This window comes from Coregonus clupeaformis, chromosome 15, assembly GCF_020615455.1.
Source record: "Coregonus clupeaformis isolate EN_2021a chromosome 15, ASM2061545v1, whole genome shotgun sequence".
Taxonomy (NCBI): Eukaryota; Metazoa; Chordata; class Actinopteri; order Salmoniformes; family Salmonidae; genus Coregonus; species Coregonus clupeaformis.
In genome coordinates, this window is record NC_059206.1 from 13,347,947 (window position 1) to 13,363,595 (window position 15,649).

General features: G+C 48.6%; 1 protein-coding gene across 2 annotated transcripts in view; it reads left to right on the forward strand.

The window, feature by feature from the left end:
• ror2 (receptor tyrosine kinase-like orphan receptor 2) overlaps positions 1-15,649 on the forward strand; it is a 136,342-nt gene that overhangs the window by 98,277 nt on the left and 22,416 nt on the right. For both annotated transcript variants that reach the window (XM_041897353.2, XM_041897354.2), the window contains exons 3-4: positions 9,553-9,840; positions 12,134-12,164. In XM_041897353.2, the coding sequence (XP_041753287.1) occupies positions 9,553-9,840; positions 12,134-12,164 (319 nt within the window). The remainder of the gene's footprint in view (positions 1-9,552; positions 9,841-12,133; positions 12,165-15,649) is intronic.

Sequence of the window (15,649 nt, forward strand, 5' to 3'; positions counted from 1 at the left end):
CTCCATCAGCTCCGCTCTCATCCCTCCTCCATCTCCCCCTCCATCTCCTCCTCTCTCATCCCCTCCATCTCCCCCTCTCTCACACCTCTCCATCTCCCCCTCCATCTCCTCCTCTCTCCTCCCTCTCCATCTCCCCTCCATCACCTCCTCTCTCATCCCCTCTCCATCTCCCCCTCATCTCCTGATCTCTCATCCCTCCTCCATCTCCCCCTCCATCTCCATCTCCCCCTCTCTCACACCTCTCCATCTCCCCCTCCATCTCCTCCTCTCTCATCCCCTCTCCATCTCCCCTCTCCATCTCCCCCTCCATCTCCTCCTCTCTCATCCCTCTCCATCTCCCCCCTCCATCTCATCCCCTTCTATCTCCCTTCTCCATCCCCTCTCCATCTCCCCCCTCCATCTCCTCCTCTCTCATCCCCTCTCCATCTCCCCCCTCCATCTCCTCCTCTCTCATCCCCTCTCAATCTCCTCCCTCCATCTCCTCCTCTCTCATCCCCCTCCATCTCCTCCTCTCTCATCCCCTCCATCTCCCCCCTCCATCTCCTCCTCTCTCACACCTCTCCATCTCCCCCTCCATCTCTTCCTCTCTCATCCCCTTCTATCTCCCTTCTCCATCTCCCCCTCCCTCATCCCTTCTATCTCCCCTCTCCATCCCCTCTCCATCTCCCCCCTCCATCTCCTCCTCTCTCATCCCCTCTCCATCTCCTCCTCTCTCATCCCCCTCCATCTCCTCCTCTCTCCATCTCCCCACTCAATCTCCTCTCTCCATCTCCTCCTCTCCCATCCCCTCTCCATCTCCTCCTCTCCCATCCCCTCTCCATCTCCTCCTCTCTCATCCCCTCTCCATCTCCTCCCTCCATCTCCTCCTCTCTCATCCCCCTCCATCTCCTCCTCTCTCTATCCCCTCCATCTCCCCCTCCATCTCCCCCTCTCTCACACCTCTCCATCTCCCCTCTCCATCTCCTCCTCTCTCATCCCTCTCCATCTCCCTCTCCATCTCCCCATCCATCTCCTCCTCTCTCATCCCCTCTCCATCTCCCCCCTCCATCACCTCCGCTCTCATCCCCCTCCATCTTCCCCCTCCATCTCCTCCTCTCCCATCCCCTCTCCATCTCCCCCTCCATCACCTCCGCTCTCATCCCTCCACCATCTCCCCCTCCATCTCCTCCTCTCTCATCCCCTCCATCTCCCCCCTCCATCTCCCCCTCTCTCACACCTCTCCATCTCCCCCTCCATCTCCTCCTCTCTCATCCCCTCTCCATCTCCCCCTCCATCTCCTCCTCTCTCATCCCTCTCCATCTCCCCCCTCCATCACCTCCCGCTCTCATCCCTCCTCCATCTCCCCCTCCAATTCCTCCTCTCTCATCCCCTCCAGCTCCCCTCTCTCACACTCTCCATCTCCCCCTCCATCTCCCCTCTCTCATCCCCTCTCCATCTCCCCCTCCATCACCTCCTCTCTCATCCCCTCTCCATCTCCCCCTCCATCTCCTCCTCTCTCATCCCTCCTCCATCTCCCCCTCCATATCCTCCTCTCTCATCCCCTCCATCTCCCCCCTCCATCTCCCCCTCTCTCACCTCTCCATCTCCCCCTCCATCTCCTCCTCTCTCATCCCCTCTCCATCTCCCCCTCCATCTCCTCCTCTCTCATCCCTCTCCATCTCCCCCCTCCATCTCCTCCTCTCTCATCCCCTTCTATCTCCCTTCTCCATCCCCTCTCCATCTCCCCCCTCCATCTCCTCCTCTCTCATCCCCTCTCCATCTCCCCCCTCCATCTCCTCCTCTCTCATCCCCTCTCCATCTCCTCCTCTCTCATCCCCTCCATCTCCCCCTCCATCTCCTCCTCTCTCATCCCCTCTCCATCTCCCCCTCCATCTCCTCCTCTCTCATCCCTCCTCCATCTCCTCCTCTCTCATCCCCTCCATCTCCCCCTCCATCTCCCCCTCTCTCACACCTCTCCATCTCCCCCTCCATCTCCTCCTCTCTCATCCCCTCTCCATCTCCCCCTCCATATCCTCCTCTCTCATCCCTCTCCATCTCCCCCCTCCATCTCCTCCTCTCTCATCCCCTTCTATCTCCCTTCTCCATCCCCTCTCCATCTCCCCCTCCATCTCCTCCTCTCTCATCCCCTCTCCATCTCCCCCTCCATCTCCTCCTCTCTCATCCCTCTCCATCTCCTCCTCTCTCATCCCCTCTCCATCTCCCCTCTCCATCTCCGCCTCCATCTCCTCCTCTCTCATCCCTCTCCATCTCCCCCTCCCTCATCCCCTTCTATCTCCCTTCTCCATCTCCCCCCTCCATCTCCTCCTCTCTCATCCCCTCTCCATCTCCTCCCTCCATCTCCTCCTCTCTCATCCCCCTCCATCTCATCCTCTCTCCATCTCCCCACTCAATCTCCTCTCTCCATCTCCTCCTCTCATATCCCCTCTCCATCTCCTCCTCTCCCATCCCCTCTCCATCACCTCCTCTCCATCTCCTCCTCTCTCATCCCCTCTCCATCTCCTCCCTCCATCACCTCCTCTCTCATCCCCCTCCATCTCCTCCTCTCTCATCCCCTCCATCTCCCCCCTCCATCTCCCCTCTCTCACACCTCTCCATCTCCTCCTCCATCTCCTCCTCTCTCATCCCTCTCCATCTCCCCCTCCATCTCCTCCTCTCTCATCCCCTTCTACCTCCCTTCTCCATCCCCTCTCCATCTCCCCCTCCATCTCCTTCTCTCTCATCCCCTCTCCATCTCCTCCCTCCATCTCCTCATCTCCCATCCCCTCTCCATCTCCTCCTCTCTCCCCCTCTCTCCATCTCCCCCTCTCCCATCCCCTCTCCATCTCCTCCTCTCTCATCCCCTCCATCTCCCCCTCCATCTCCTCCTCTCTCATCCCCTCTCCATCTCCCCTCCATCTCCTCCTCTCTCATCCCTCCTCCATCTCCTCCTCTCTCATCCCCTCCATCTCTCCCCTCCATCTCCCCTCTCTCACACCTCTCCATCTCCCCCTCCATCTCCTCCTCTCTCATCCCCTCTCCATCTCCCCCTCCATATCCTCCTCTCTCATCCCTCTCCATCTCCCCCTCCATCTCCTCCTCTCTCTATCCCCTTCTATCTCCTTCTCCATCCCTCTCCATCTCCCCCTCCATCTCCTCCTCTCTCATCCCCTCTCCATCTCCCCCCTCCATCTCCTCCTCTCTCATCCCCTCTCCATCTCCTCCTCTCTCATCCCCTCTCCATCTCCCCTCTCCATCTCCGCCTCCATCTCCTCCTCTCTCATCCCTCTCCATCTCCCCCTCCCTCATCCTTCTTTATCTCCTTCTCCATCTCCCCCTCCATCTCCTCCTCTCTCATCCCCTCTCCATCTCCTCCCTCCATCTCCTCCTCTCTCATCCCCCTCCATCTCATCCTCTCTCCATCTCCCCACTCAATCTCCTCTCTCCATCTCCTCCTCTCATATCCCCTCTCCATCTCCTCCTCTCCCATCCCCTCTCCATCACCTCCTCTCCATCTCCTCCTCTCTCATCCCTCTCCATCTCCTCCCTCCATCACCTCCTCTCTCATCCCCCTCCATCTCCTCCTCTCTCATCCCTCCATCTCCCCCTCCATCTCCCTCTCTCACACCTCTCCATCTCCTCCTCCATCTCCTCCTCTCTCATCCCTCTCCATCTCCCCCTCCATCTCCTCCTCTCTCATCCCCTTCTACCTCCTTCTCCATCCCTCTCCATCTCCCCCTCCATCTCCTTCTCTCTCATCCCCTCTCCATCTCCTCCCTCCATCTCCTCATCTCCCATCCCCTCTCCATCTCCTCCTCTCTCCCCCTCTCTCCATCTCCCCCTCTCCCATCCCCTCTCCATCTCATCTTAGTTCCTTTTCCCTCCCTTTGCTTACTTTCTCTCATTGTCTTGCTCTCTCTTTCACTCACCACTTTATTCCTACTTCTCTCTTGCACCTCCGTTTCTCACTCTCCCTTTCTCCCTTGCTCCCCCTCTCTACCTTCTCCCCCTCTTTCTCCCTTAACCCATCCGACATGTCTCCCCCATCTCCTTCTCTCTCCAGAGATGTGTATCAGGCGCAGCTCTCTCTCTCTGTTGAAGTGATCATGTCCTGACCACCTCCCTCCCTCTCCTTTCTATCCCAGAGATATATCTAACCTCCACTACGCCCTCTATAGGCTACACTACGCCCTCTATAGGGTACACTACGCCCTCTATAGGGTACACTACGCCCTCTATAGGGTACACTACGCCCTCTATAGGCTACACTACGCCCTCTATAGGGTACACTACGCCCTCTATAGGGTACACTACGCCCTCTATAGGGTACACTACGCCCTCTATAGGGTACACTACGCCCTCTATAGGGTACACTACGCCCTCTATAGGCTACACTACACCCTCTATAGGGTACACTACGCCCTCTATGGGTACACTACGCCCTCTATAGGGTGCACTACGCCCTCTATAGGGTACACTACGCCCTCTATAGGCTACACTACACCCTCTATAGGGTACACTACACCCTCTATAGGGTGCACTCACGCCCTCTATAGGGTACACTACGCCCTCTATAGGGTACACTACGCCCTCTATAGGGTACACTACGCCCTCTATAGGGTACACTACACCCTCTATAGGGTACACTACGCCCTCTATAGGGTACACTACGCCCTCTATAGGGTACACTACACCCTCTATAGCACATGTGTCAAACTCATTCCACGGAGGGCCTAGTGGCTGCGGGTTTTCACTCCTCCCTTGTCCTTGATTGGTGAATTAAGGTCACTAATTAGTAAGGAACTCCCCACACATGGTTGTCTAGGGCTTAATTGAAAGGAAAAACCAAAAACCTGCAGACACTAGGCCCTCCATGGAATGAGTTTGACACCCCTGCTCTATAGGGTACACTACGCCCTCTATAGGGTACACTACGCCCTCTATAGGCTACACTACGCCCTCTATAGGGTACACTACGCCCTCTATAGGGTACACTACGCCCTCTATAGGGTACACTACGCCCTCTATAGGGTACACTACGCCCTCTATAGGGTACACTACGCCCTCTATAGGGTACACTACGCCCTCTATAGGGTACACTACGCCCTCTATAGGGTACACAAGCCCTCTATAGGGTACACTACGCCCTCTATAGGCTACACTACGCCCTCTATAGGGTACACTACGCCCTCTATAGGGTACACTACGCCCTCTATAGGGTACACTACGCCCTCTATAGGGTACACTACGCCCTCTATAGGGTACACTACGCCCTCTATAGGGTACACTACGCCCTCTATAGGGTACACTACGCCCTCTATAGGGTACACTATGCCCTCTATAGGGTACACTACGCCTCTATAGGGTACACTACGCCCTCTATAGGGTACACTACGCCCTCTATAGGGTACACTACGCCCTCTATAGGGTACACTACGCCCTCTATAGGGTACACTACGCCCTCTATAGGGTACACTATGCCCTCTATAGGGTACACTACGCCCTCTATAGGGTACACTACGCCCTCTATAGGGTACACTACGCCCTCTATAGGGTACACTACGCCCTCTATAGGGTGCACTACGCCCTCTATAGGGTACACTACGCCCTCTATAGGGTGCACTACGCCCTCTATAGGGTGCACTACGCCCTCTATAGGGTACACTACGCCCTCTATAGGGTACACTACGCCCTCTATAGGGTACACTACGCCCTCTATAGGGTACACTACGCCCTCTATAGGGTACACTACGCCCTCTATAGGCTACACTACACCCTCTATAGGGTACACTACGCCCTCTATAGGGTACACTACGCCCTCTATAGGGTACACTACGCCCTCTATAGGGTACACTACGCCCTCTATAGGGTACACTACGCCCTCTATAGGGTACACTACGCCCTCTATAGGGTACACTACGCCCTCTATAGGGTACACTATATTTTCCTCTTACCTGATTCAACTCATTGAGGGCTTGATGACTAGTTGAATCAGGTGTGTTTGTCCAGGGTAACAATTAAAATGTGTGCTGTTGGGGGTATTGGAGGACTGGAGTTGGGAAACACTGTTCTACATAATGTGTGCTGTTGGGGTTACTGGAGGACTGGAGTTGGGAAACACTGTTCTACATAATGTGTGCTGTTGGGGTTACTGGAGGACTGGAGTTGGGAAACACTGTTCTACATAATGTGTGCTGTTGGGGTTACTGGAGGACTGGAGTTGGGAAACACTGTTCTACATAATGTGTGCTGTTGGGGTTACTGGAGGACTGGAGTTGGGAAACACTGTCCTACATAATGTGTGCTGTTGGGGTTACTGGAGGACTGGAGTTGGGAAACACTGTCCTACATAATGTGTGCTGTTGGGGTTACTGGAGGACTGGAGTTGGGAAACACTGCCCTACATAATGTGTGCTGTTTGGGTTACTGGAGGACTGGAGTTGGGAAACACTGCCCTACATAATGTGTGCTGTTGGGGTTACTGGAGGACTGGAGTTGGGAAACACTGCCCTACATAATGTGTGCTGTTTGGGTTACTGGAAGACTGGAGTTGGGAAACACTGTCCTACATAATGTGTGCTGTTGGGGTTACTGGAAGACTGGAGTTGGGAAACACTGTTCTACATAATGTGTGCTGTTGGGGTTACTGGAGGACTGGAGTTGGGAAACACTGTCCTACATCATGCATTTTGACCAGAAGCCTATGGGCACTATATAGGGAATAGGATACAATATATGAACAGGACATAAATGTGAACAGAAATTGTTTTGACTCCAATCCCATGTCCAATGTGATTATTGATGATATATACCTTGCAGAGTTGAAATGGAATGGACCCCAAATCTGCTAAAGCAGTTGGCTAAAGGCCATGCAGGTCTGGGGCTAGGCTTCTGTAACCTTGGCACGCAGAGTTCAGTCCTTAGATATTATATTGGCTATTTTTATGGTTCAGTGGTCTACTGGTCTTGACCAGAGTGTTGACTCTGGACAACGTTTGTTAACATTGGTTACCTGGCGACAGGGCGGGATCACATGACTGTGTAGTGTGGGTTCGGTCTGGGTCTCTTATCCAATGGCTGAGGTCTTTCTCTTTAGTCTTTCTCCCTCGTTCTCTCATTCTCACACTCTCTCCGCTCTCTCCATTCCTTCCTCCCGGACCCTCTATATCGAGATCGAGAGAGAGAGTTCATTGGCTGTGGTATTCCTCACCTCGTCTCCTCTCACCTCCTTGTGAGCAGCAGAGGGGAGAGGAGGTCTCCTTCCCTCTCCCACCCTACTCCCTCAATCTCTGTCGAGAGGAAGTGACATGTTTGTTTTGTTGAAGAGTCAGTGTTACCTAATCCAGATGTGGCCACCGTCACAAGGTTGCGCGCATGGATGGGCGTGAGTAATCGAGTATTCTAACGGACGTCAACTCGATCTTTAATCAGAGATCAGATTTTTCTTTTTTTTACTGTCCCACTTTTTTGGTGGAATGTCCTTTTTGGCTGCCCGAACTGGCAAGTGAAATGTTGTCTTGAAGACCACGTTAATTTACTTTGACTCTAGTGTTCCAGTTGTGCATGTGCGTTTGCGGGGCAGAACAAAAAAGAAACCAAGCATCACACTGTTCTTCTCCCTAAATTCCCTTTCCCCTCAGTGTCTCATTCACTCAATTGTGTTCCGGCCGCTTCCTCCACACACGCGTGCAGACTGAGTGCTCCCGTTAGGCCTACAGAGATAAATGCCTATAAAAACGTATCTAACTCATGGGATACACAAGCTACATTCCTTGCCAAATGATGACTGTTTTATTACAAATTGAAAATGGACTGGTTGATGGAAGTAGGAAAATATGTTTTCCAACAACGATCTGCAGTTTTCGAATAGTTGAGTCCCGTCTATTTTCCGCGTATACTACTTTGCAAACTGCTAGTGCCGTTTAGAATTGGTTAGCGTAGGCTATAACCGCCCTAAACATAGACACGTTCCACACTGAAAATATGCAAAAACATTAGTTTGATAAAGACAGAGCGTATTTTCATCAGAATCATTAAGCATATGCCTACTCACCAAATAGATGTTGTGGCCGTAATTCATCACCATGCAATGTTCAATGTGGAATTGTTCATCCATTTAGAAAATCCCAAAGAACAGGCAGAATGAACTAAACCGAACCTCTGTATATTGAAAAGAAGACCGACTTTGGTTTGTAACCCTGATGTTTTATATATGTTTTGTTTTTTTATTCTCCAAATTGAGCCCCGTTTCAAATGATCACTCTTTGAGAACTACTGTCCCAGGCACGAGGTGCGCATCACTTCGCACCGGCAACTTTTTTTTCATTTAGAAAAATATTCTGTTCTATTTTATTCTGTTATATTACATGTTTTTTAAAACGATATATTAGGTGTGTCTTGACTGTGATAAGGCCTCGGGAAATAGGAGCGTCTTGTCTGCTAAATTAATAAAACAAGGCTATGCCATTGCACAGCCATAGGCTTATGCAAGCCGCCACTGCTGAGGTTACTGCTGAGGTTACTACCATTTTCAAGATTGTGTTCCAAGATATAACCAGTTCATATTACGGTTTCAATAAATCAATCTTAAATGGCACTTGTTTTTTTTATTGACTGAATATATATGCAGCAATTTAACAATTAGGATGTGTTCTCTGTAATGGTTGATAAATTAGGCGCTGTTGGCATATAGATAAATGTGCACATGTTTTTTCTAATTGTGGGCCTTGTGTTCTAAAAATAGGCAGCTGGAGGGCAGGAGGGATGAAGAGTGAATGAGAGAGAAAGAAAGAGGGATGCAGGAAGTACTCAACCTCCATTGAACAGGAAGTGGGGGGATGGGTGGGAAGCATGATTGTTTGGCTCTAACTCTCCTCTCTTCCAGACAGGAAACTGGGGGTGTGTCCCAAATGGCACCCTATTTCCTACATATTGCACTAATTTTGACCAGGGCTCATAGGGCTCTGGTCAAAAGTAGTGCACTATATAGAGTATAGGGTGCCATTTGGGACGCACCCTTGGATGAAAAGAAAAGGATCAGCCCCTCACTCATTAATGCTTCCACTAGCGTGTTCCTTATTGTAGCCATTGAGATAATGTGTCCACCGCTGCAGTCCTCGGTCACATCTAATAGAGATATCAGTAGAGGGGAATGGGTGTTTCTCTCTGCAACACTGCAGTAAAGAACAGGACAGGCCTTGGAGCTTCACAATATTGTTCTATGCATTCTTTCCCTTTGATTCAACACAGTGCTGTATGTTGCCTCGTATCTATAATAGGCCTCTGTACCCTTTTCACACTACTGAGCCGAGCTGAACTGCACTGGCCTGGTTAGTTACACGTCCACCATAGTTACTGGAACTATGTTAGAAACAACAAAGTGAATACAAAACATCCAAGCCAGCAGAGTACGGTTCAAGTCGGCACAACAGTGTGAGAAGTGCAGGAAAAACTTTGACCGAAGACCAACCAGGACAAGAGAACGTAGTCTTCAACCCCAACATTCCATCCCTCATTGATATTTCCCCTAGCCCTCTAACCCCTAACCTTCAACCTAACCTGTGACCTCTCTCCTAGGTTACTTCCTGGAGTTCCAGGAGCCGGTGAACAACATCACCATCGTGCAGGGCCAGACAGCCACCCTGCACTGCAAGGTGACGGGCAATCCGCGGCCCACCATCCGCTGGCTGAAGAACGACGCCCCTGTGGTCCAGGAGCAGGGGCGCATCTCCATCCGCAAGACCGATGCGGGCTCCAAGCTGCGCATCACGGACCTGGACACCACGGACACAGGCTACTACCAGTGCGTGGCCTCCAACCCGGTCAAGGAGATCTCCGCCACCGGCGTGCTCTACGTAAAGCTGGGTAAGGAGTGGTTGGTGGGCTCTGTGTCTGTCTGTCTCTCTTACGCCTGTGTCTGTCTGTCTCTCTCTCTTACGCCTGTGTCTGTCTGTCTCTCTCTTAAGCCTGTGTCTGTCTGTCTCTCTCTTAAGCCTGTGTCTGTCTGTCTCTCTTACGCCTGTGTCTGTCTGTCTCTCTCTTAAAGCTGTGTCTGTCTGTCTCTCTTAAGCCTGTGTCTGTCTGTCTCTCTCTTAAGCCTGTGTCTGTCTGTCTCTCTCTTAAGCCTGTGTCTGTCTGTCTTTCTCTCTTACGCCTGTGTCTGTCTGTCTTTCTCTCTTACGCCTGTGTCTGTCTGTCTTTCTCTCTTAAGCCTGTGTCTGTCTGTCTTTCTCTCTTAAGCCTGTGTCTGTCTGTCTTTCTCTCTTAAGCCTGTGTCTGTCTGTCTTTCTCTCTTAAGCCTGTGTCTGTCTGTCTCTCTTACGCCTGTGTCTGTCTGTCTCTCTCTTAAAGCTGTGTCTGTCTGTCTCTCTTAAGCCTGTGTCTGTCTGTCTCTCTCTTAAGCCTGTGTCTGTCTGTCTCTCTTACGCCTGTGTCTGTCTGTCTCTCTCTTAAGCCTGTGTCTGTCTGTCTCTCTTAAGCCTGTGTCTGTCTGTCTCTCTTACGCCTGTGTCTGTCTGTCTCTCTTAAGCCTGTGTCTGTCTGTCACTCTTAAGCCTGTGTCTGTCTTTCTCTCTTAAGCCTGTGTCTGTCTGTCTCTCTCTTAAGCCTGTGTCTGTCTTTCTCTCTTAAGCCTGTGTCTGTTTGTCTCTCTCTTAAGCCTGTGTCTGTCTGTCTCTCTCTTAAGCCTGTGTCTGTCTGTCTCTCTTACGCCTGTGTCTGTCTGTCTCTCTTACGCCTGTGTCTGTCTGTCTCTCTTAAGCCTGTGTCTGTCTGTCTCTCTCTTAAGCCTGTGTCTGTCTTTCTCTCTTAAGCCTGTGTCTGTCTGTCTCTCTTAAGCCTGTGTCTGTCTCTCTCTTAAGCCTGTGTCTGTCTGTCTCTCTTAAGCCTGTGTCTGTCTTTCTCTCTCTTAAGCCTGTGTCTGTCTGTCTCTCTCTTAAGCCTGTGTCTGTCTGTCTCTCTCTTAAGCCTGTGTCTGTTTGTCTCTCTCTTAAGCCTGTGTCTGTCTGTCTCTCTTAAGCCTGTGTCTGTCTTTCTCTCCCTCTTTAACTCTTGTTTTTTGTCTCTCTCACACGTAAACGGAGAGCGATACAGAGATGGTTGTTAAACCTACCGTGGGATACATGGTTTCAGAAACCACTCCCCTACTCAATAAATAAACCCAGCAGTCTTAGCTACTCCTGGACCAGGCAAATTGCACTCTTTTGGTAATTGGACTTTCCTTTCAGGGGATATGGTCTTTCTGTTCACTACTCATAAGTCACAATCGATTCATTCACCCAAGTAGCGATCATAGCCCTATTCCCGTTCTGGACAGTTATTTTGGAGGGTTATTATGTGGCAATGCCATTGATCTAAATTAACTGGAGCGACACAAGTCAAGGGGCCATATGCACAACCTCATACTCCTGGCACCGCACTGAGATTTATTGAAGAGTGCTATTATAACTCTCTCACCTCCCTAACGTAAAAACGACCATTCCTAAATCTAGCCGAGCACAGAAACAGTTTCCCCAGTGTTTTTTGCTCTCCAAATGTTTTCAACTGCTTTTATGTGATTCTAGATAAACTCGTTTTTTAAAGGCCCACGCCGCTGACAGTTTTAGTGCGAAAGCCGGCTAAAATTGTAGCGCTAGCTATCCTCACGCGTAGGAATCTGGGTACAATAATGTTAGTGCTTTTAGTGAGTGAACATTTACCAAGGCTGCTATTGAAAACAGAAGTAGAGGGAGAAGTTGTGTTATGTCACTGGTGGGAATTTTATTTCTAAACTCATGGCACTAGCAATTTATCATTCATGTTTCTCCCAGGACATATAATGGTGTATTATGGTGTGTTATGCTATATAATGATGCTTTGGGCCATGTTGTAGAGTTGTAATTACAAGAGTCATAATTGAAATCACCGATTAGATGCTTGGCAGTTTTGAACATCAACTACTAGCTACACTCCGTCTCAAACAGATGATTTATGGAGGTAAACCAAGGCCAAAAACACAAACTGGGTGTTAACTTCCCTCAGTGATACTAAAGCCCTTTCTGAATCCTCAGCCTTTGGCCTTGACCTGTGATTGTAATACCAGAAGTGAAATGGGATGTGATAAAAAGGCGATCGCAAATTTCTCTATTTTCACACACTCCTGTTTTCTTGTTCTCTACAGGGCAGTCACCAACACACGAGCCAAATGAAGCGTAAGTAATTCTACTGTGTGTGTGTGTGTGTGTGAGTATGCATATGTTTTTTCGTGTGTGTCAAAAGTTTGGACGCACCTACACATTCAAGGGTTTTTCTTTATTTTTACTACTCTTTACATTGTAGAATAACAGTGAAGACATCAAAACTATGAAATAACACATATGGAATCATGTAGTAACCAAAAAAGTGTTAAACAAATCAAAATATATTTTATATTTGAGATTCTTCAAATAGCCACCCTTTACCTTGATGACAGCTTTGCATACTCTTGGCATTCTTTCAACCAGCTTCATGAGGTAGTCACCTGGAATGCATTTCAATTAACAGGTGTGCCTTCTTAAAAGTTAATTGGTGGAATTTATTTCCTCCTTAATGCATTTGAGCCAATCAGTTGTGTAGGTAGGGGGGGTATACAGAAGATAGCCCTATTTGGTAAAGGACGAAGCCCATATTATGGCAAGAACAGCGCAAATAAGCAAAGAGAAACAGCTGTCTATCATTACTTTAAGACATGAAGGTCAGTCAATACGGAAAATTTCAAGAACTTTGAAAGTTTCTTCAAGTGCAGTCGCAAAAACCATCAAGCGCTATGATGAAACTGGCTCTCATGAGGACCGCCACAGGAATGGAAGACCCAGAGTTACCTCTGCTGCAGAGGATAAGTTCATTAGAGTTACCAGCCTCAGAAATTGCAGGCCAAATAAATGCTTCACAGAGTTCAAGTCACAGACACATCTCAACATCAACTGTTCAGAGGGGACTGTGTGAATCAGGCCTTCATGGTTGAATTGCTGCAAGAAACCATTTCTAAAGGACACCAATAAGAAGAAGAGACCTGCTTGGGCCAAGAAACACGATCAATGGACATTAGACCGGTGGAAATGTGTCCTTTGGTCTGGAGTCCAAATTTGAGATTTTTGGTTCCAACCGGCGTGTCTTTGTGAGACGCGCTGTGGGTGAAAGGATGATCTCTGCATGTGTATTTCCCACCGTAAAGCATAGAGGAGGAGGTGTTATGGTGTGGGCGTGCTTTGCTGGTGACACTGTGATTTATTTAGAATTCAAGGCACACTTAACCAGCAAGGCTACCACAGTATTCTTCAGCGATACGCCATCCCATCTGGTTTGGGCTTAGTGGGACTATCATTTGTTTTTCAACAGGACAATGACCCAACACACCTCCAGGCTGTGTAAGGGCTATTTTACCAAGAAGGAGAGTGATGGAGTGCTGCATCAGATGACCTGGCCTCCACAATCCCTCGACGTCAACCCAATTGAGATGGTTTGGGATGAGTCCGACGGCAGAGTGAAGGAAAAGCAGCCAACAAGTGCTCAGCATATGTGGGAACTACTTCTGTTGGAAAAGCATTCCAGGTGAAGCTGGTTGAGAGAATGCCAAGAGTGTGCAAAGCTGTCATAAAGGCAAAGGGTGGCTATTTGAAGAATCTCAAATATAGAATATATATTGATTTGTTTAACACTTTTTTTGGTTACTACATGATTCCATGTGTTATTTCATAGTTTTGATGTCTTCACTATTATTCTACAATGTAAAACATTTTTTAAATAAAGAAAGACCCTTGAATGAGTAGGTGTGTACAAACTTTTGACTGGTAGTGTGTGTGTGTGTGTGTGTGTGTGTGTGTGTGTGTGTATGCATGTATGTATGTATGTATGTATGTATATATGTACAGTGGGGGAAAATAGTATTTAGTCAGCCACCAATTGTGCAAGTTCTCCCACTTAAAAAGATGAGAGAGGCCTGTAATTTTCATCATAGGTACACGTCAACTATGACAGACAAAATGAGAAAAAAAATCCAGAAAATCACATTTAGGATTTTTTATGCATTTATTTGCTAATTATGGTGGAAAATAAGTATTTGGTCAATAACAAAAGTTTCTCAATACTTTATTATATACCCTTTGTTGGCAATGACACAGGTCAAACGTTTTCTGTAAGTCTTCACAAGGTTTTCACACACTGTTGCTGTTATTTTGGCCCATTCCTCCATGCAGATCTTCTCTAGAGCAGTGATGTTTTGGGGCTGTCGCTGGGCAACACGGACTCAACTCCCTCCAAAGATTTTCTATGGGGTTGAGATCTGGAGACTGGCTAGGCCACTCCAGGACCTTGAAATGCTTCTTACGAAGCCACTCCTTCATTGCCCGGGCGGTGTGTTTGGGATCATTGTCATGCTGAAAGACCCAGCCACGTTTCATCTTCAATGCCCTTGCTGATGGAAGGAGGTTTTCACTCAAAATCTCACGATACATGGCCCCATTAATTCTTTCCTTTACACGGATCAGTCGTCCTGGTCCCTTTGCAGAAAAACAGCCCCAAAGCATGATGTTTCCACCCCCATGCTTCACAGTAGGTATGGTGTTCTTTGGATGCAACTCAGCATTCTTTGTCCTCCAAACACGACGAGTTGAGTTTTTACCAAAAAGTTCTATTTTGGTTTCATCTGACCATATGACATTCTCCCAATCCTCTTCTGGATCATCCAAATGCACTCTAGCAAACTTCAGACGGGCCTGGACATGTACTGGCTTAAGCAGGGGGACACGTCTTGCACAGCAGGATTTGAGTCCCTGGCAGCGTAGTGTGTTACTGATGGTAGGCTTTGTTACTTTGGTCCCAGCTCTCTGGAGGTCATTCACTAGGTCCCCCAGTGTGGTTCTGGGATTTTTGCTCACCGTTCTTGTGATCATTTTGACCCCACGGGGTGAGATCTTGCGTGGAGCCCCAAATCGAGGGAGATTATCAGTGGTCTTGTATGTCTTCCATTTCCTAATAATTGCTCCCACAGTTGATTTCTTCAAACCAAGCTGCTTACCTATTGCAGATTCAGTCTTCCCAGCCTGGTGCAGGTCTACAATTTTGTTTCTAGTGTCCTTTGACAGCTCTTTGGTCTTGGCCATAGTGGAGTTTGGAGTGTGACTGTTTGAGGTTGTGGACAGGTGTCTTTTATACTGATAACAAGTTCAAACAGGTGCCATTAATACAGGTAACGAGTGGAGGACAGAGGAGCCTCTTAAAGAAGAAGTTACAGGTCTGTGAGAGCCAGATATCTTGCTTGTTTGTAGGTGACCAAATACTTACTTTCCACCATAATTTGCAAATAAATTCATTAAAAATCCTACAATATGATTTTCTGGAGAAAAAAAATCTCAATTTGTCTGTCATAGTTGACGTGTACCTATGATGAAAATTACAGGACTCTCTCATCTTTTTAAGTGGGAGAACTTGCACAATTGGTGGCTGACTAAATACTTTTTTCCCCCACTGTATTTATGCATGTACACACATACACACAGTGCATTCGGAAAGTATTCAGACCCCTTGACTTTTTCCACATTTTGTTACGTTACAGCCTTATTCTAAAATTGATTAAATTGTTTTTTCCCCTCATCAATCTACACACAATACCCCATAATGACAAAGCAAGAACATAAAAAAAATGTATACAAAATAAAAA